The sequence below is a fragment of the Felis catus genome, chromosome A1 (genome assembly GCF_018350175.1).
Source record: "Felis catus isolate Fca126 chromosome A1, F.catus_Fca126_mat1.0, whole genome shotgun sequence".
Classification (NCBI taxonomy): Eukaryota; Metazoa; Chordata; class Mammalia; order Carnivora; family Felidae; genus Felis; species Felis catus.
The window spans coordinates 238,995,273-239,016,519 of NC_058368.1; the positions used below are offsets into that span (position 1 = coordinate 238,995,273).

The following is a 21,247-nucleotide window of genomic DNA, read 5'->3' on the forward strand; positions in this document are numbered from 1 at the left end:
CCACAGGAGGCCGACTGCTGGACCAGCCTGGGTCCCGGAGGGGAGGGGGGAGGCTTTGCTCCCCAGGCCCTGTGCTCTTATCTGTGGACACTCACTGGGCCCTTGTCATCAGACATCAGGCCGCGTGTGATCAGTGGTCCAGGTGGGCCAAGGACCTCCACAGGGCCATGCCTGCTGGGCTGGTGAGGCCCCTGGAGCAGGGGGCCGATCTGGGCTGGCGGCTAAGAATCAGCCTCGAGAAGGCTGCCCACCCAGACACGCACCACAGGCTGCCTCAGAGGGGCCCCAGCGTCTCTGCTCCCGCTGTGATGCTCGCATGGCTTCTCCACCCGCCCTGGGGCCCCATCGAGGCCGCGCTTCCAGAAGCCACAAAGACCTCGTCCACCCCGAGTTATCCGAGCAGCTAGTGGTGTGTCTGCCTAATAACCAAAAGGCGAAGTAAGCCTAAATACTTCTTCTGCAACCTTGTGGGAATGCAGAAGCTTTCCCCAGCGCAGACTGATGAGCGGTGTGAGACCCGGAGCCGGAACCCGGCCTTCCTGGCACGCCGAGGCCCAGGCGTCTGCGGCCTGGCGGGGAGCATGGCCATTCCCCTGCACCCCGTGCACCGTGCTCCCCGCGTTGGCTAGCTCCCCCTGCAGCGTGCAGGGACGCTTTGGGGCACCAGGGGACCAGCACTGAGCCAGACAGAGAAACCCTGTCCTACGGGGCTCCGAGTGAGCTGGGAGAGAGCCCGGGCGCGACAGGAAGAACAGATGCCATGTCCCGTGAGGTGGGTGTGCTTGGGGGGGCACCATCCCCACGGGCGGAGGTGGGAAGGCCACCCCACACTGCGCCCTGTCAGGATAGGCTTCGAGGGCGGATGGCTCCCACAGAGGCCAGAGTCGGGGGGGAGCGGTTAGAGAGGAGGCAGGGGGTGAAGAGACCAGGTCTCAGGTGTGCTTTGATTCCTCCAGGGTGGGGGGGGGGGCGGCAACAGGGGGCTTGTGCCCACCCACCTCTTAAGAGAATCACTGTGCCTCCCAAGGGCACCAAGAGCCTGGACCAGACCAGAGGGATGGCCCAGAAGCAGGGGCAGCTGAATGTCATGCTCCTGCCTGTCCTCGGATGGCCATGCTCTCAGACGGCCTAACACCCATGGCCAAGTTCCGCTCCTCCTTGGGGACTAACTAAACCCCATTTTCCCATCCAGACATGCTTTCTGTTGTCTTTTCGTATGTTTCTCAAGGCTTGATTTTTCTAGAGCACTTTTAGGTTCACCGCAAAATTGCAAGGAAGGTATGAGGATTTCCCACATACTGTCCCCCTAAAATGCACAGCCAACCCCATGATCAGCCTCCCCTGCCAGAATGGTGCATCTGTTGTAATTGATGAACCGACGTGGACACAGTATAATCACGCGGACCCCATAGTCCACGCTAGGGTCACTCTTGGTGCTGGGCATTTGATGGGTTTGGACAAATGTACAGTGACATGTGTCCGCCATTATAGCATCAGAGTACTGTCACTGCCCTAAAAGCCCTCATCTCCCCCCGGTTGCCTCCCCCAACCCTGCCACAACCTGCAAATGCTGATCTTCCCACTGTCTCCGGAGTTTTGACTTTTCTCGAACGTCACAGAGTTGGAACCATACGGTAAGTAGCCTTTCCAGGCTGGCTCCTCTCGGTAGTACGCATCTATGTTTCCTCCAAGTCTTCACGGCGTGACAGCTCGTTTCGTCCTGGAGCTGGGTAATGTCCCACTGCCTAGATGGACAACAGTTTAGTTGGACATTCAGCTCTGAAAGGCATCCTGGTTGCTTCTAAGTTTTGGGAAATTATAAATAAAGCTGCTGGAAACATCTGTGTGCAGGTTTTGTGTGGGCTCCATCGGGAACACAAGCAACATGGTCGCCCATCTTCTCGGGCGATTATCTGCCATCTGTATGTGTGCGGAAGCGTCTGGAAATGCCTCTGGCCCATTTTTCAATAGCATTGTTTGTTTTCTTATTGTTGAGTTTTACATAATAGTCCTTCATCATATGTGTCTTTCCCAAATATGTTCTCCCCACTGTGGCTTGTTTTCTTGCTCTCTTGACGTGGTCTTTCTCAGGCAGGTCGTGCATTTCAGTGAGGTCGGGCTTCCCTCTTTCAGGGATCGTGCTGGATCTAAGAAGTCATCACCAAACCCAGCTAGGTTTTCTGTCCCACGATCTTCTAGGAGACGTACAGTTCTGCATTTTACTTGTAGGTCTCTATCCGTTGAGAGTTCATTGTTGTGAAGGCTGTAAGGTCTGTGTCCGGACTCATTTTTCTTCACGGGGACGTCCCGCCGTCCCGGCAGTTGCTGACGGGACCGCTTTTGTTCGACTGTGTTACCCGTGCCCCTTCGTCAAAGACCGGTGACTGTGATCACATGCGTCTGTTTCTGGGCCCTCTGTTCCGTTGCACTGATCCGCTCGTCTGTCCTTTCAACGATCACCGTGGTCTCACCTGAGTCTTGAAGTCGGGAAGTGTCAGTCCTCGAATGTTCTTCAAGGTCGTGCTGGCTGCTCTGGGTTTTTTGCCTCCGTATAAATGTTAGAATTAGTTTGTCCTAATCCATAAATAGATTGCACCCTTGGATGTTAACGCCTGTGTGACCCAACCCCCCCCCCCGCCCCCCAAGGCTGCCACCTCCCTGCCCCAGCACACTTTCCCCTTCGGGGCCTGGACTCAGGAGATGGAATCCACCTGAGTATACCTTTGAACACACCAGTGACTAGCAGGGATTTCCCAGGGAATGAACACAAATTTTGCTTTGAAGCCAGCAGGCCTTGGATCCTCCTGGTCCGAGTGGGGTCAGGGGTTCACGCTGCGCAGGGAGGTCTCTGGGGCTGAGTGGGGAGCGCGACCCCGCCTGCATAACAGCGCCCTGTAGCAGCACTGCCGGCAGGACTGGGCCACAACCGCTCCCTCTGGCCTCCCCTGGCGCCAGCACCCTGAGGCGCTGAGTGTGTCCTGGGGGGTCTGGAGGTGCTCCGGCCTTAGGTCCGAGACCACCAGGTTTCTAACTCTCCCTTACTGAAAGCCATTAACTCTCCCCAGGGAAGGTGACCCAGGTCTCAGGTCCACCGGCCACAGCAAACCTCAAGCAGGACTCCTGCTGGAACCCTCGCCTCCTGGGCCCCCTACAGGGCGTGTGCGCTATCTCCCTGGAAAACCCGACCGCGTGAGGGAGGGTCTCTGAGGCAGAACGCAGACCTGCTCCAGCCAGGCGGTGCTCCCAGGCAGGGGCCCCCGGGAGGCCTGTCCATGATGAGACATATCGGGCATTTCAAGGACAGTATCTGCTTAGTCGTGGTGGGAAACCGCAGCTCGCTGGGCGCCGGCCTGGCCTGCACCGCTCCCGGTGGGACCTGTCTTTGGGGACCTGGCCGGGGCATCCAGCCTGGCGGAGGTGTGGACGGATTCAGGGCTCTCAGGGGGCGACGTGCGGTAACAGCCCGACTTCTCCCGCAATCTTGAGGCGGGTCTCTGCCAGCTGCCCCTCCTGCACCCAGAGTCATAGCGGGTGGCCCGGACCCACACTCAAAGCCCCCGCAGCCCCTTTCACCATGAACAGCAAATACAACGTGGCCTCGGGGACTCGGCCATTGCGGTGAAACAGAACGATGCATCATGATCACGTGCAATTTACCCCAGTGTCACCGGGGCTGCAGCTGACAGGCTCCGCCTGCCAGCCTCCCCCCAGCCCCCACCCCCAAAGCCTCACCATCCCTGGCCCCACCCCCAAGGCCCTCACAGCACCCCAAGACCCCAGAGAGACGGAGAGGCCGTGTGGTTTCCTGTTGGGGTCAAATGCTGGACGAGGATGTGAGCCAGCACCTGGGACATCAGTGCACCCCCCTCCCTGGATGTCCTGCTTGTGACAGGAGTGCTCTAGACTGCAGCAAGCCCTTTCTCCCATCTCAGACTTGGGGTCTTACTGACCAGCTGGTTCTCAGCAAAGGACACCCCCCAACCAGAACCTCCTCCGGTCCTCACCTTTTCTCCCTTTTCCTCCCCACCTCCCCTCCTCCAACTCCCAACCCCCCATCTGGTCCTCATCTGACCCCTAAGCCCTGCTGACCCTCACCCCCACCTGGCCATCCCCTCACCTGGACCACCTCACCTGCCCCTCCCTCCATGGGCCTCCAGCCCCAGCAAACCTCCTGACCGGACACAGCAGCCCAGCAGGTGCCACTGCATATGCGCCTTACCCCTCAGCTCGGCCCAGGCTCAGGTTCCTCCAGAGCCATCTGGTCCCCTGTGGGTATGTTCCCCAAGCTCGGGGTGCCCCTGGCCTCAGCACGGCTCGGGACAGCCATCCAGGAACAGAGCTCTCCTCTGACCAGACCCTCCCCACCACGAGGCCGGTGCCCTTGCAGAGGCCAAGGATCAACTCTTTATGGGCGGAGATGCTCTTGCGATGCCCTGGCCCACTGCTCACCTCCCCTGCCCGGTACTGAGATTATCGTTATCACTGCGGGGAAATGACAGCGTGTCTGGGATGCTTTCAAAACAATCAGAGACGTGGGGAGGGACGCGGTGACTCTGGCGGAGCTCTGGTGACTTTGGGGGCAGCAGGTCAAGGAGAAAATGCAGAGTGTGGAAGTCAGGGCCGGGCTCTAGAGATTCCTGCAGGGAGGGAGGAGAGAGACACCGAGGGAGGACCCAGAGTCCAGACATGGGCCTGGAGCGTCTTCTCTGCCTGCTGCCGGAGGGGGACACAGCCTCGGGCGGCAAGCACAGACAGGTGCAGAGTGGGCCCCCCGAAATTGCTCCTCTGCTTTCAGAAGGGAGGCCCAGGAGGCATCCGGGACAAGTCTCCGAGTGGGGATGGGGGCTCAGATGGGCAGGGGAGGGGAGGGCCCAGCCAGGCTCGGGGGCCAGGGGATCGGAGCTGCCCTGGCAGGCCCGGGCCTGTGGCCTGAGTCTGGCGTGCCCTGAGCCTGCCTCTGCGTAGAAGCCGCCGTTGTGGCCGTCAAAGGCACCCTCTGCCGTAAACGGCTGCATAAACATTAATTAGCACAAGTTAATATATAATTCTGCACCCCACGGGTATCTCGCCAGCACCAGCACCATTGTTTGATAAGGATTTAACGAGAAGGAGGGCAACGCCGATAAGAGCCTTCTCTCGTTGTGAGTGGCCTCACGGTCGGGATGAGGGGTGTTGGGGGGCACTGACCCCGCTGCTCTGCCGGCCGGACAGGACCCCGCCGCAGGGAGCCTCTGGTGCTGCCCAGGCCCTGGGCACTGCCACCCACCCTTGTCCAGGTCTTTGGGGCAGTGCCCCAGCACGCACCGTGTCGCCAGTTTTGGGGGGCTTTTCTATTCTCACTATTTTGAATTTGCAGCTTCGATGAGGGGCTTGTCAGCACAGGTGACCCACAGGAGCCCGGGGCCTTCCCATCTCTGTGTGCTTTTCCCTCTTGGCTCACCGACAGCAAGCCCAGGAGACAAGGTCAGGGGGTGAGGGACTTTACAATGAGGGACCGTACATTTGCCGGTACAGACGGTTCCCTTCCTGCAAACAGGTTAACTTGGCAGGTAGGACACAGCACATGCATTTGGGGGTGAGGAGAGAACCGGGTGTGTCAGAAACTGGGCTCCTAGCCTGTCCCAAGTTCGGGGAATGCGGCACACGGGCCATTTATGGGCCCCGCTGTCAGCGGGGAGCAGGGACGGTGACTCAGCTCTCACCCGCTGCTCCTCAGAATGATTCTGCCAGGGTGGGGTAGGACGTAGTGGGTGGGGCCCAGCCTTCCAAGTAAATGGAAGAGGAATAATTCAGGGACCCCTCCCCCCACCTGCCCTCCACCTCTGGCAACTCCATCCACGCAGCCACTCTGTGCCAAAGCCATGAGTCCCCAGCTGTGTCAAGGCCACAGCACACCCCATCCCTCCTGGAGGCAGGCAGAGTCAGGCTCCCCCTGACCCTCTGGGCACTGCCCCCCTCCGATGAGCTAAGATGGGAAGAAAAGGTGGAAAGAGATTCATGAACGCACATGTCTGTCAGAGAATAGCTCACGTAGACTATTCCACAGATGAACTCCTAGCTGAGGGCCCTGCTCCAAGATGCAGGGGCGCCTGGGTGGCTCAGTCGGTTCAGCGTCCAACTTCAGCTCAGGTCATGATTTCACAGTTCATGAGTTCCAGTCCCCCATTGGGCTCTGTGCTGACAGCTCGGAGCCTGGAGCTGCTTCGGATTCTGTGTCTCCCTCTCTCTCTGCCTCTCCCCTACTTATCCTCTCTCTCTCTCTCAAAAATAAATAGAAAACACACACATATATATACAAAGATGCAGGGACACAGAAGTCATCGTCCTTGATTTCAGGACAAACACACACACGCACATGCACACAGTTTTGTCTCAAACCTCTGGTCCCAGCCTCGTGGACAAGCTTCCCATACAGATGTGCTTGGTGAGTCAGTCCCCACCCTGCCTGCCTTTGTCTCCTGTGCTCGGGCAGGTGGAGAGCACTGACCCTGGAGACACATGTGGGGCCCGGCATGGGAGCGGCATACAGGTGGTGGGAGCCGGGCTCTGGGAAAAGCCGGTGGAGAGACCTTGGGAGAAAACCTGCAAGTGCATGTGTGTTTTCTGGCCAACCAAAGCCACAACTGTCACACGCATTAGATGCACCCCTGGGGCATCGTGGCATTAACAAAAAAGCGACCATTGATCTCAACAAACTTGTAAATAGCGTGGCCAGCTGGCTGCTGGCACTGCGTCAGGAGGCTGTCCCCCCAGTGAAGCTGCTCTCCTACCCAGGCACTTCCAGGTAGGAAGTGCCTGGGACGCTCCGTCCACGGGGGTGCTGGGGCGTCCGGAAGCCACCTCATCCACACGCACGGGGGCGTGGGAAAGACTGAGCATCGTCCTGGCTCTCATCCTCTGTCTCCAGAAACCTGCCACGTGATGGGCCTCAACAGCTGGTCAAGGGCCCTCTGGGCTTCCTGGACCCCCTCCCGCTGCTGCCCCGAGTCGGCCCCTCTTAGGCTGTTGCTTCTCCCTTCAGGGACTCCAGGCTCTGGGGGGAAACGCGGACGCCCCTGGTGCAGCGATGCTGTCACATTGGGGCCTGCGGGTGGGACCCGCCAGGAAAGGGGTGACAGCTTGAGGGGGTGGCGTATTGCCCGCTAGCAGAATACCTATTACCCAGGGCCGTCCAGGGAGTCAGGAAGCCAGGACACTGTTCCCACCATCACCCTCCTCGGAGCCAACCAGCCACCCTTGGCTGCAACCCGTCTAGCTCAGTGTGTGGGGGGGGGGGAGGGGGGGGGGTTCCTTCTGGCTAAGCTCTGTTCTTGCCTCACCCCCGGGCACTGGTTCCACTGGGACCGGCACCAGTGGCCTTCCATACAGACAGACGGCCCCCCTTCTGTACGCCTGCCTCCGTATTCCCTGATCCTGGACCCTGGACACTCACGTGGAGCCAGCAGCAGGCTGGGTGCTACCGCCATCACTCCGTCTAACAGAAGAGGCACAGAGAGGCTCGGTAACTCCCCAAAGGCAACACAGCCAGCCAGCAGTCGGGAAGGGATTCCCTGAGGCTCTCTCTCTCTCTCTGCATATGCAAATGCCCACGTGCAGGGCAGCTGGGGGGTTGGGGGGGGAGGGCTGGCTCTGCGAGCCTGCGATCTGGGGCGAATCACGGAAGCCTTCAGCTTCCTTGCTTTAAAATGGGATTAGAACGTGTAGAGCGTAGATGTTAGGTCTGCCTGCTGCGTGGGGTTCCCATGGGTATCGAATGAACCCGGGGTGGGGACACAGGCAGGGGTCAGCAGCTAGAGCTGTCATTATTTTCCTGTATATTTAATACCCGATCCCCAAATAAGGAAGTGCGGGGCAGAACAATGGGCATATTCACTGGCTGCCGAGGGGCCCGGTGCTAAGTCTGCAGCCCAGCGGCCCCCAGTGCTGCCCGAAAATCGGCCGTGCCCTGTCTCTGCCCATCATGGGGTCACACACTTCTGAGAGCGGGGTGCGTAGTCTCGTGGTGGGTCTGCGTGAATGCCGGAGGCTGTGTTCGATAAGGGAGACCTTGGTCCCAACCCAAACAGAGGAGCTCAGCAGACTCCAAGGAGTCCCCGCGGTGACGGTTTGTGCCGAGGGCCTGTGCCGGCCAGGCGCAGAGCGGTTCGCGTTTGATGTGGTGTCAGAATCCAGAACTTCTGAAAGAAAACACGCAGGCGCTCTCACGCGAGGGAAGTGGCGAGCAGGCCTACGCCCCCCTCGGCTTACGGGGCTCGTGGGTCCGCAGCCGTGGCCAGGCGAGCCTCGGCTGAGACGGGCCCCGGGGACCTGAGGACGCGGCTCTTCCGCGGGACAACCCCGTGCGCACATCCAAGGAAAACACGCTTGTTTTCGCAAGCAGACGTAGCAGAAGCAGGCGAGATTGATTTTTGAAAATATTATTCCTGAAATCTAAACTTGTGGCTGGGGTTTGCTGGCACTGTGGCTCTTTGGGCATCTCGGGTTCCGGACACCAGCCTTCACCCTGGGGCTATTTTCTTCCACCCCAAATCTCAAAAGCCGGCTGTGGTGGCCTCCGTGCCCGTGGCCCAGGAGGTGACCAGAGGGGCGGGGGCAGGGCAAAGGCTCCTGTGCCTCTCACACCTTCCACACCCTGTCCTGGGCCACTAAACCGTGACTCAGACGGTGCTGGATCCCCGGTTCTTCCTCAGGATTATACTCAATAAACCTGGTAACTCCTATTTATGGAAAGAAGTCCCAGTTTATACCCAACATGGCTGTCTCCTTTACAGTACAATTGACCTCGGCCCAGCCTGTGACCCTGGGCGCCCCTGCTGCCCGGCCCTGGGTGGGTGCTTGAGGCCAGGCTGTGAGTTCTGTCCTGCAAGGTCTCAGGAGGGGTGAGCAAGCATGGGGCTCCAGGGGCAGGTCCTCTCCAGCAGAGGGGAATGGAGGCTGGAGGGGCCCGGGGGGGCTCCAGTCGGAACCCCCTGAAACTGGTGGGGGCCAGGAACCCCACAGCCCACTGCCCTAAGGGGTCTTCTCGATAAGGGCTCAGGATGTCTCTCCCTCGCCTCCTCAAGTTGGGCTTTGACAACACCGGTTGGTGTTGGCTCAAATTGCCTGGGGACATCGAGGTCCAGCATGTACAGGGCAGGGAAGGAAGGGCAGTGAGGGGCCACGGGACCGGCTGTGCGGGCATTCAGCCACGTGACCCGGGGCAGACCCTGCCGCCTCTCTGTGCCTGTGTTTCCCCATCTGCACAAAGGGAGGTGCAGTCCTTGCTTTCGGCTCCCCTTCGTCCCGCTTTCACTCCCGTTTGACAGACGGGAGACTGAGGCAGAGAAAACCCACATGCCTAACCACAGTCCATAAACCCCACGAAAGCCTGTGTCTTGTGAGCTGTGCAGTGAGCACCCAGCAAACCCTGGTGCCAGGGACACAGCGGCTGTGCTCCCAGAGACACGGTGATGTCCCTGCGAAGGACACAGACTCACACTCGCCGCCTTTCGGGACAAGCGAGTCTGCTCCCAGGTGGTTCCACGGCCCAGCGCTGCTGCCCTCTGGATGTGGGGCCCTCAAGGCCTGGAGGAGGTGTCCACGGGGAGACCCCGGAGAGGGCGCAGGGAGGGACAGTGCGCAGAAACTGTGAGAGTGGCCTCGAGGGGACGAGCAGATGTGGAGTGCCCGCGCCTTCAAAGCATGTCTGTGCAGCCCTCGTTCGGGACGGTCCTGTGCGATACGCGCCATGGGGACGAAGGCGGACCCACTGAGCCGCCCACAGGGGCCTGGCTCGTCCCCATTCCTGCCTTCCGCGTCCTCAGGAATCCAACACACACCCCAAGAGGGTAGGATCCCTGTCCGGGCCGAGGCTGGGTCAGGGAGCCTGGAAATGAGCATTCAGATGACTAAGGACTGCCCTTCCCTCTCGCTCTGCCCCTGACCTCTGACCCTTCACTGAGGAGGCCAGAGGGCCGGTGCATGCTCCCTGACCTCTCCTGGCCCTGTGGCCCACAGTGAAATGCCTGGGTCTTTAGGGACCAGGCGGCCCCTCTTGGGTCCTCTTCTTCCGGTGGGGATGGGCTTCTTGAGAGGGCTCATCTGTGTTCGGGTGTCTCTCTCGAGTGTCTGAGCAAACAGGTCTGCTCAGGCCTGGCCCAGCACAGGATGGCCCCTTGACGGGCGTGCTGCACTTGTTAGCGGGGTAGGCCTCCGTCCCACGGCCGCCCCAGGCCTGCCCAGGGACAGGAGTCTCTAGGGGGTCTCAGAGGCCTGGAAGTCCCAGGTAGCAGCAGAGGCACAGACTGTGGGGGACAGAGGCATGCCCGGGGCTGCGGGCCCCTCCCGCCTGGGCACCGACGCGGCCCCCGCGCGGAGCCGGCCCCTGCCTAGAGGCCGGGTTTAGGGCTCTGCCAGAGCCACAGGGGCAGCGGGCACAGGGCTCTCGCGTGCGGAGCTGGGCTGATGGTGAGAGGGATTCCCCCTTTCCCAAAACAGCAGCGGGAGCCAGGGGGAGCCGTGCTGGCACACGGTGTCCTCAAGGGTGGGAGCAAGCGGGTCCTCCTCTGCCCTTCTGACGAGGGCGGCCCAGCTTCTCTGGGGGCAGGAGGGCGCCCGGCGGTGTGTGCCGGGACCTTGACTCTGTGCCCCAGGACAGTGAGTCCCCCCAGAAGCCGTCCCGTGCCAGCCAGGTCTTGCATGAGCGACATTCCCATCTGAAAGGCTAATTTGTGTAAATGCATGCTCTCCTAGGAATGTGCCTTCCCCACCACACACGCTCTGCACATTCCTCTCTGTGAAAACTTTCCACTGTCAGGTGAGTGCTGCTGGGCCCGGGGGGAGACCGCATGCTTATTCCCCCAGGAAGCCCCCTCCCACGCCTCTGTTCCCCATGTCTTTGGGTGTGGGTAGTACCTGAAGTAGTCAGAGTCCTTGGTGGGGAGGTCAGGGACAGAGCGGCCCTGACCACAGGACCTTGGTCGATGCTCTGAGGCTCAGCGAAGCAGCAGAGGATTGGGCTGCACTCTCACAATCAGTGGGTTTCCGAACTCAGACTCTAGCCACTGATCCTGCCTGTGAAAAGCCTCAGCTCCCACCTGAGCCCCTCTGGGGCCCTGACGTGCGCTTACTGTGAAACCCCTGAAGACAGGACCCTACAGTGGGGAGCACATGGCATGCTTCCTAAATGGGGGGGGGGGTCCCATTGGTGCCAGTGACAGGCCTCCAGGGGCAGCAGTGGCAAACCAGCCATCCTACTCCTGCACTTGCCAAGGACAGTGCTCTGGGCTATGCTGCTTGGTGACGGGGTTCCGGCTTTGGCCATCACTCTTCCCGGCAGTGCACAGTGGAAGCAAAACGGGTGGAATGAGATTCAAATGGGGCCAACGGTGACCCTGCCGCCTGCCCTGCTCCTGTCCACACCATCCTTGCCTGAGCCACGGATGGCCCCAGGGCCTGCACCCCTCAGGTGCCCTTCCCTCCCAGCAGGATCTCCAGCGGCAGGAGGGGGTGGTCAGCAGGGGGCAGGTTCAGGGCAGGGACAAGTGTCCACCTTGGCTCCTCCCCTCCGCGTCCCCTGGATGTCCCCAGCACCATCTGGGGTGCTCAGACCCATGGCTCACTCCGAGACCTCCCGCCCTCCACACGCCTGGGGGCTGCCGATCAGACTTCAACCTCTGCTTCCACTGAAGAACGTGACTCGAAGGACAAATGCAGGGAAACACATAAGGGCCAGTTTTCAGAGCACGATATTTATTCCCATCAACAGCTCTAAAGTTATTCCCATCAACAGCACTGCCATTCTTTGCAGAAATCTCCCCGGATTCCTTTTAGAAGAAATGCTATCAGGAGTGAGTATGTGAACAGAAGTACGTCCATCCCCGTGAATAGGGGCTCATCCCAAGAGCACCCAAGGCCTCCGGCTCAGGTGTGAGCAGCAGTCTCTCAGGAACACAATGTGCATTGTCCTTCCCCCGGCGGGCAGCACCGGGCCCCGAGGCCCTGGGAGCCTCCTAAACCCTCAGCACACACCCTATCAGCCCTTAGACAAACCCCAGATGCCCCACTCACCCCTGCCCGGCTATTGTCATCAGCCTTTCGGTGTGTGTTTGCTCTGGGCCTGTCCTGATACTCACTATTGATCGCCAGGAGAGGTGGGGCTGGGGCTGGGCAGGGAGGCCAGTGGCTCGCGGGCCTACGGGGAACTGGCCCACCTCCAGCAGCCTCAGTGAGAGCCCTGCAGGCTTCCGGTGCTGACGTGCCAGCTGTGTGTCGCTTCCATTTGGGAGGTCCGAGGAGTAGGGAACAGGTTGGCATACCTGCCCCGGGTTACCCCCGGTTTCAGGGATCGGCATTCACTGTGACGCCAGCGGGGGGTACCGATGGGTCCAGCTTGGAGCCCCGCCCACTGTGTGCGCCACAGTGGTGGCCACTTGGGAGAAGCTGAGGCTCCTCGATATGAATAAGACGGTGCCCAAGGCAGGCGGGGGGTCTGGGCCAGGCGGGCCCCCAGAGCTTGCTCTCCCTGATCAGGCTTCTGATCACAAACACCTGGGGGCTTCCGGGCTCTTCTGGTTCAAGTGGAAGTAGAAGTGGGAGCATCTGCGCTAGGATGGGGTGAAAACGGCGTGGTTAATCGACTCCCTCCTCCTTCAATAATGTCTACAGAGCCACAGTGAAGGGGCCTCAGAGGGCAGACCTGATGGTGACAGGGCCCAGCTCCTGCTTCCCACAGCAAAGGGCAAGAGTGCAGGAGGGTGAACTGAGCACCAGCCTGTGTTCAGAGGGCCGTCCACTCCCGGCATGCACAGCCCTGCAACCCTGGACGCACTGTCCACACCATGCCAAAGGGCATCTGCACGCAGCGAGGGTGGGCCAGTCCCCAAGGTCTGCTGCACATGGGCGGTGGGGTGAAGCGGGCTCAGTGCACGCGGGCGGCAGGGTGAAGCCCTCACTCAGCTGCCTGCTCCCGCTTATGCGCCCAGCTGCTCTGCCACCCCCTGGATGTTTCCAGGGCTCCAGAGTCCTCAGCCAGCTCTCAGCCTCGGGGTCTAGCTGCAAGGACTGCTGCGCTGTCTTTAGGGGTGAATTAGCACTCGGGAGGGTGGGCTTGCAGGACTGGAAGGGGAGCCAAGAGCAAGTCTCCTGCAAAGCGGGCAAAGCCATGGATGAGGCAAGATCCAAAGGCTCTGTATGCCGCCGCACACACCTCAGAGCCCCGGGGACCCCTGGGCTTGGGCGGGGAGCCCAAGGAGAAGACCTGGGTGATCAGTCAAGTGTGAGACGCTCCAGGGACACCAGCTGCTGAACTCTGCATGAACAATGACTTCCAACACAGTGATGCAGTGGGGTGGGCACACTTGGATCTCGGGGAGGTGGGTGAGATCCAAACTGTGAGGTCATCTGTGTCTCCAGGCTCAAGACTCATTTCCCGGCATTTACACACGGGGGTCCCCTTCCCACGTGTGGACCGAGCAGTTCGAAGGCACGTCTACGCTACATGCAGAACTCAGTCCAAATAAATGTTTGCTGAAGGGGAGTGAATGTAAAAGGAACACTTGGGGAAACTAACAAGGCCGACGAGGGAGAAGGAAACATTGGAGGACGTGGGTACAGAGCAAGCTTACTTTTCTTTGAGCAAAGTCTGGGTAAGTGTCGACACACAGGAGTCGCGTCCCTGGCAGGAGCGTTGCACCTGCCGCGGGATAGCCGTGTGCTGCCCTGGTGGAGAGTGAGCCCTGCCAGGCCCAGGGCTGTAGGCTGCAGGCCGCACACCGGCTAGCTCAAGGCAATAGTTAAGAAAGGACGTGTGAAGACAAACCCTGTCACACTTGATGAGAAAGCAAAAAACACACTTTCAATAGACGACTAGATTGAAAGCAAAAGAATGGAAAATGATGCACCTGTCAGGTGCTGACCGAAAGAAAACTGGGACCACTGTATGAATGTCAGCAGACATCAGGCAAGTGTCTTTGAGATAAATGGGGACAGTCCATACGACAAAGAGCCAGTGCAGCGTGAAGACACAGCCATCCTGTTAACACAGCCTAAATCACAGAGAGCAAAAGCAAATACACCCGAGACGACACAGCCACCGGCACAGATGACGATTTTAACACATCTCTTCGTTACTGAAATCAGTAAGGATGTAGAAAATTCGAAGAACGCGATGAAGCAGTTTGGCCAAGTGGGCAAATATGAAACCCCAGAGCACACGTCCTCACCGCGGGCACGTGGAATAGTCCCCGTGAGAGCCCAGACTCTAGGTCGCAAAGCAGGCGTGAGAAATGCAAAAGGGTTGGAGCCATGCACGTTCCCTGGCTGTGCCGGAGCGACACGGGTCTCGATGGCAGAAAGATCACAGCAGCAACCTGCGAGCATTCCGGAGGCAAATGCTGGCACGCACAGCACTTCTGAGTGACCCACGTCAAAGGGGAAATCGCAACAGAAAGTGGAAAATATTTTGAACTGAATGAGGCAAACCCAACATATTACAACCATGGGGTGCACCAAGAAGGTTGTCAGAGGGGACTTCACAGCTTCTTGGAGAAGTCATGGATTTAAGAAAGAGAAACACTGAAAACCAATGACCAGGACTTCCAGTTCAGGAAGCCAGAAGAACATCGAAATTAGAGCAAAGAATGAAAGGAGGGGAAAAGGCGTCTATGACACAGAGACATACAGTAGAGAGAATCAGCAAAACCCAAACCTGGTTCTGTAAACAACAAGAACAAAACAACCATTACCAGCGTGAGGCACAAACAGGGAAGCAGCACATTACAGACACAAAAGGATATCGTGAACTTGACAAACATGAAGTTTAGGTGAATTGGGCAAATTCCTTGAAAATAAAATTCACCAAAATGGATACAGCAAGAAACAGAAAGTCTGAATGGCCGTGCATTTAATAAGGTAAATTCATAATTGAAACTCCTTCCGCCTAGAAAAGCATTCACTGGAGAATTCTCCTGTGTCTTGAATATCTTTTGTTGGATTTTTTCCCCTATGTACTTCATATTTTTGATGCTGTGTAATAGTGTTTCTAAATTAGTTTTTATTTTCTGGAAAGTTTCTTGCAGAGTATAGAAAGAGAACTGATTTCAGACCGGTTTTGAAGCCAGTGAGCTTGCCAACCTAACTCATGAATTCCAGTAATCCGTCCCCAAGTCGCGGGTGTCGCATGTAGGCGACAACCACACGTGCATGACTGACCCTTTCCTCCATCGTGCCCGGACGCAGAGTGAGGAAGGGTCCCTGACGGAGACCCCTGTGTGGCTGGGCAGCACCTGGGGGCACTACCCATGTCCGCAGGAGTTATTTACCAGTTTGCGAAGAGACTTCCTCCTTGTGTGTGTTGTGAGTGGATTTTCAATTTTACCGAGGGCTCTTTCTGCCTCCACTGGTACATCCCTGAGCTTCCTTCTTCAGTCTGTTCACAGAGGAGCTACAGGAATGGCTTTTCCAATATCAAATCCCCCTTTCTTTCCTGAGGTGCTCAGCTTGCTAAGTCCCTGTTTCCTTCTCCACACCTTTCTGGGTTCAGTTGTGAATCCTTGTGTTTACGATGGTTCCAGTCTTATGCCTGAACGGGGTGGGTTTCTCGGCCTGGCTGGCAGGGCCTGGGGGGGCGGGGGTGGACTGGTGACCGGGCTCTGGTGGTCTGAGCCTGTGACCCCATCTGATGGGTTTTTACGGGGCCCCAGAAAGGAGCTCAGGCGGGTGGTCTGCACTGGGTCTGTGCAGGCGGCACAGGGTCCCAGGGCCGTTTGTCGGGAGGGGGCACTGTAGTCCCAGGAGAAAGTCACAGCCTAGAGACAGCACGGGGATGTCAGGGGGCACGGTCCATGGTTGGGGTCCCTCCCAGAATGGAGGTCTTGCTTCCAGAAAGGAGAGGGGAGCCTGAGACCCTGCAGAGTAAGAGGCGGGGCCCAGAGATGGGGGCCCCCATGAAGGGGGGTCACCTGTGTCCGGGGATGCCTGGATGTGGCCAGAGTCCGTGTGAGGTCAGTGGGCAGAGGGGCAGGTGGGGGACCAGGGAGTGATCAGATGTGGTTGGGGGGAAAGGCTCCTGCAAGAACGCAATGGAGTCCCCAGAGCCACGGTCATAGAGGATCCCTGGTGTCCCCAAAGGCAGGGGAAGACAGGCCAGGCTCCCCGACTTGGCCAAGCCAGTGGTGTGGAGTGGGGTGTGGAACAGGGGTGCTGATGGGGTCTCTGACGGGGGTCAGGATCCCAAGGGAGACAGGGATCTGGGGCCCTGGGGGGGGGTGGCTGGGACCTTGCGGCAGTGCCCTGCCCCCAACCTGTCACCCCAGGCCCGGGAGCCTCACCACAGCTGACCCCATGGTGCACAACCCCATCAGTGGACCGGTGTCCTGGACGCACTGCTGAGGTGGAAATGTTGGAGCTGCTGTTTGGGACGAGATCCCAGCCTGCAGTTTGCCCCGACGCTCCTTACCTGCAAGCTGGGCTCTAGGTTACAAAGACCCGAGGCTCATTCGGAGTCTCGACAGACAGACCACAGAAGACCGGTTCCTCCCAATCTGTGAGAAACACAATTTCAATGCAGCAATCACACAAGAGACAATGAATATGCCGTCGTGATGGTTTGGGCCGGCTCCATCTAGACGGGCCCTGGCACACAGCAGGTCCTCAGCAAACAGATGAAGAGCAGTCCCCGCAGAATTACCGGCTTGGAAGGCGGTTACACGGTGTTCCTGACCCTCTTTGGGAAGAGCTGCCGTGTGACCACTTGGGGCTAGAAGATAAGCTTTGGGGGATGAGGAGTGTGTGCGAAGCTTTAGAGTGCTTCGCCTCGTGTGTGTCGTCGGCAAAAGCAGAAACAGATCCTAAACCTTGGTTTCTTTGTGCACAAGATGTTTTCAGAAATCATACGAACGAAATGCGTAACCCGAAATTACCGTGATGGACTAGATGGGACGTTTCTCACTTCTAATTTCTTGATTTCGAAGCTCATTTGCTCCAGAAGCTTAGGTAGAATGCAGGTGGTTTGGGGCTGGCTACTTGCATTATTTTAATTGTTTTGAGCATGTTGTGTGGCCATGGCCCTTCCGTGGGTGCCATGGACTGAACTGTGTCCCCCCCCCCCAAATTCATAAGTTAAAGTGCTAATGCCCACTGTGATGGTATTTGAAGATGGGTCTTCGGGAGGTAATAGGGTTAAATGAAGTCATACGGGTGGGGCCTAATCAAATAGGGTTGGTGGCCTTATAAGAAGAGGATGAGAGAGACCTTCCCCTCTCTCCCTCCCCTCCTCCTGTGCTCTGGGGAAAGACCTGTGAGGACACAGCCCTCCACAAGCCAGGAAGAGGCCGTCACCAGAACTGGAACTCGGGCAGAACCTTGCTCTTGGACTTACAGCCTCCAGAAGTGTGAGAAAAATAGATTTCTGTTGTTTAAGGTCCCCGTTCCGCGGCGCTCTGTCCTGGCGGCCCAAGCAAACGAAGACAGTGCACGTGCGGGCAAGCCCGCAGGTGACCCAGGCCGCCGGGAGGGTGGGGGCAGGGCGGCCACCGCACGCAGGCCTGCCCCGTGGCCATGGTGAGTAAGGTGGTTATCAGAACGTCAGGCGCAGGCAAGTTCCTGAGGACACTGCCCCAGACACCCTGCCACTCCCCGCGACCCAGGGCCCCAGGCACATTCGGCCTTGCTGTTGTGTGCGTTGTGCACACCACAACTCTGACAGGCGCACTCACGATTCTGCCCGCTGTGGCCTAGCGTGCCGCAGCCCCGTCTGAAACCACACCTCAGTCAGAGGCAGAGAGGTCGTGGGGGCACCCGAGGGGGGGGCACCGATGGACACGTGGTGTCCTCACCATCCTCAGGCACAGGCACCGCTGCCCCAGAGCCTTTTAGGAATCTGAAGCACAGGTCTGTTCACCCTCTAGCGCCCACAGATCCCGCCACACAGCACTGTCAGGTCGCACCATTTCCGGGGCTTGCTTCCTTCTGACCGGGCCTCTCCTGCCCTTGTCCTTGGGCATCCTGTGGCCACCTCTGCAGCATACCATCTGAGGGACGGTCCCCAGCGCCGGCACTCACACCGGACCCGTGAGTCCACACGATAATGCTCAGCTACCCTGCCCTTTGAAGTGCTTCCTGGATCTCAGAAGCAGCACCCTCCCCCCGCCACCCCACCCCAGGAGAATTGCCGTGAGCTCTTAGGACAGGCTCTCGGTGAAAACCCCGGAGGGTGGAGTGGCCAGAGGGTCATCAGGCATCATAGCACATGCTGTTCTGGTGGGAATTTGGCCTTCCTGTGGAATGCAAGGGCACCATCTTCAAAGAGGACATTCTCCCTAAGGGTTTCACTCAAGAACCAGGAGAAAAGAACAGGGAAGGGTGTCTGGGCTAGGGGTGACCCCAATCTTGTCCAGCTGGCACTATCTCTGGGACAGGAGGCTTAGGATTCCTGGGGAGGGAAACAGACACGGGTGAGCTGGGAACAACTCTCCAGCTCTCCTCAGCCCCCTGCGCAAGGCCACCCTAGCAGCTAGTCACGTGCTCCCATCACAGATGAAGTGCTCAGCTCAGTCCGCTCCCCCTGCCCCTTGACCCTGGCCCTCCTCCCCTACCAAGGGTCCCTGGGCTACTGCAGAGGACCTTACAGCTGGCAAGTCCTCAAAGGACACCCAGTGAAGACTGAAGCCCTCTGCTGTATCTTCCCAAATAGTCACCCACCCATTTTGTGCTCAGCAGTCCAGCCAATTCACCCTGTTGGGCATGATTTGAATGCACTTTCTCTCTACCACACTACTGATGACCACCTCCCATCAGCCAGAAACCGGGGAGAGGACCCAAGGAATAAAGCCACCCAGCTCAGCACTGTCCAGCTCAAGCCTCCGGGCACCCGGACATATATTCTGGTGTTAGAAGATGCATGCATCTGTCCATCTGCCGATCAGCCCACCCATCTGTCCACCCACCCACCCGACTTCTCCTGAGTGCTCCTGTATGACAGGTACTATTTCAGGAAGGGGGGTTGCAGCCATGAGCCTTGTGGGCTTTGTGGAGCCCCTCACCCATGGAACAGACACTCCACGGATGGGCAATCAGCAAACAGACTGAGTGGATGATGTCGGAAGGCATAGAGGAACACGACCGGGAGGGAGGGGAGTTGGGATGTCACAACCGTGAGCTGAGAGATCAGCTATGGGAAAAGGAGAAGGTGACATTGCAGCAAAGACGTTGGGAAGCAGAGGGGGTGTGCCAGGGGAGGTGCCCAAGAGGGCAGCTTGGAGGTCAGAGAGAGGCCTGAGTCCTGGGAGGACTGGGCCTTCCCGCTGAACTGCAGGCTCCAACAGGAGAGCAGGACAGAGCAAGTGGGGGGGGGGCGCACAGGCAAGTGTGGGGGGGTGCAGGCAATTGGGGGGGCGCAGGCAAGTGGCGGGGTGAAGGCAGGTGGGGGTGCAGGCAAGTGGGGGGGTGCAGGCAGGTGGGGGGTGCAGGCACGTGGCGGGGCACAGGCAGGTGGGGGGTGCAGGCAAGTGGTGGGGTGAAGGCAGGTGGGGGTGCAGGCAGGTGGGGGGGTGCAGGCAAGAGGAGGGGGTGCAGGCAAGAGGAGGGGGCACAGGCAAGAGGCCTTTGCAGCAGCCCGGTAGCGGCTGGACCTGCTTGCTGAGCAGTGGCTGGGCTTCCTTTGTATTTTGAAGGCAGGGCCCACAGGTGTACTGAGAGACTGAAGGAGTCAGGCCTGCGTCCTGGGTCTGGGGCAGGACAGCAGGAAGAAGGGGCCGCCCAGCGCTGAGGCCGCAGGGTGGGCTGGGGAAAGGAAGAAGGGGGGCATTCGCCTGGTCAAGTCTGAGGTGCCCATATGAGCCATCACGGATTACTGCTCAGGCAGGGGGGCTGTGGCTAGTTGCCACTGGAGGCCAGGCCCTCAGGTAGAAAGGGCATTGGGGTCTGAGCCTCCCAGCTGGGCTCTGAGGGCCGGGGTGGAGGGTCCCTCGGGGAAGGAACAGGGCCACCATGCAGGGGGCAGGGCAGAACCACTTGGATCGGGCACCACCCCAGGTTTGGTGGGAGAGGACCTGGTTTCGGATGACTTGTTCCAACTGTTAGGAAATGCAGGTGCATATTGAAGACATAGCTCAAGGCTTGCGCCTGGCCCCCTTCTGGACCCTGGGGCCTCCAGTGGGGTCCACAAGCCCCAGGCCCTGCATCTCTGGATAAGCTTGGGGCCAATGTGCCCGCAGCTGCCCCAGGCAACTCGGGAGCGAGCTAACGCCACTGAGGGGCGCCCGAGACACCTGGAGCCCACCAAGCCCCCAGCCAAGCCCGCAGGGACCGGTCGCTGCCGCGATCCCCACCTCACCCCGCTCCGGGGAGTCGCGCGCCTGGACCTCCCGGCCCGCGCCCTCCAGCCCCTGGACAGGGACAGGGTGGAACGGGGAGGCGCGCGGGCCATAGAGGAGGGAAGTAGAGGGGCCCCGCTCGCGGGAGTTCGGAGAGGAGGTCAGGGAGACCAGTCGGCCCCGGGTGGGCGTGTGCAGGCTGGGCTGGCGTGCCAGGAGCGTGCGACGGTGTCCGTGCTCGCGTGCGCGCAGCGGGGGCGGGAAGGCCCCGCCCCGGGGCGGGAGGGGGCTGCTGGATTAAAGGCCACCGTGGCGGGCGGGGACCAGGACAGGAGCCCGCACCCGGCGAGCGCTTGGCTCCGCGCCGCCCTGAGAGAGTCCCTGGAGGGGGCGGGGGGCGCGCCCCGCACGTCCACCCGCCCGGGAGCAGCAGGACCCACACGACATGCGCGTCCGGAACGGGCGCTGAACGGTGGCGGCGATGTCGGGGCGCGGGGCTCCGGGCCCCAGGTGCGGGCTGCTGCTGGCGCTGCTGCTGGCGCTGGGCGCGCTGCCGCGGGCGCGGGGCGTCGAGGAGCAGTCTGGGGGCGCGAGCCAAGGCTTTCAGGTGGTCAGCTTCAAGTGGCACCACGTCAAGGACCCGTACATCATCGCGCTGTGGATCCTCGTGGCCAGCCTGGCCAAGATCGGTAAGAAGCCGGGGGTCCCGGCCCCGCCGCGACTTCCTCCCGCGCTTGTCCCCGCCGGGTCGCGGGGTGGGGCGGGGCGGGGCGGGGCGGGGGGCTGTCTGCGCGACCCCGCCCGCGAGTACGGAGCTGTGCTCCCGCGTTCGCGCTCCTGCGCCGGCTCCGCAGTCTCCCTGGCCCAGCGGCAGCCACCCCGCGGTCGGGCCTGGGGAGCGCCCCGTCGGCCCCACGTAGGCAGGCCCGCGGGTCAGGCGGGGCGAGGCGGGGACC

The 21,247-nt window shown here is 59.8% G+C and overlaps 1 protein-coding gene across 5 annotated transcripts in view; it reads left to right on the top strand.

Moving 5' to 3' along the window:
* The first annotated feature begins 19,516 nt into the window (after positions 1–19,516).
* The window catches only part of SLC9A3 (solute carrier family 9 member A3), a 44,344-nt gene continuing 42,613 nt past the window's right edge, over positions 19,517–21,247 (top strand). Inside the window, exon 1 of one of the 5 annotated variants that reach the window (XM_045039532.1) lies at positions 19,517–20,980. In XM_045039532.1, the coding sequence (XP_044895467.1) occupies positions 20,773–20,980 (208 nt within the window). In that variant the 5' untranslated portion in view covers positions 19,517–20,772. The remainder of the gene's footprint in view (positions 20,981–21,247) is intronic. The other 4 variants (XM_045039529.1, XM_045039537.1, XM_023239985.2 and 1 more) reach the window with 4 other exon arrangements.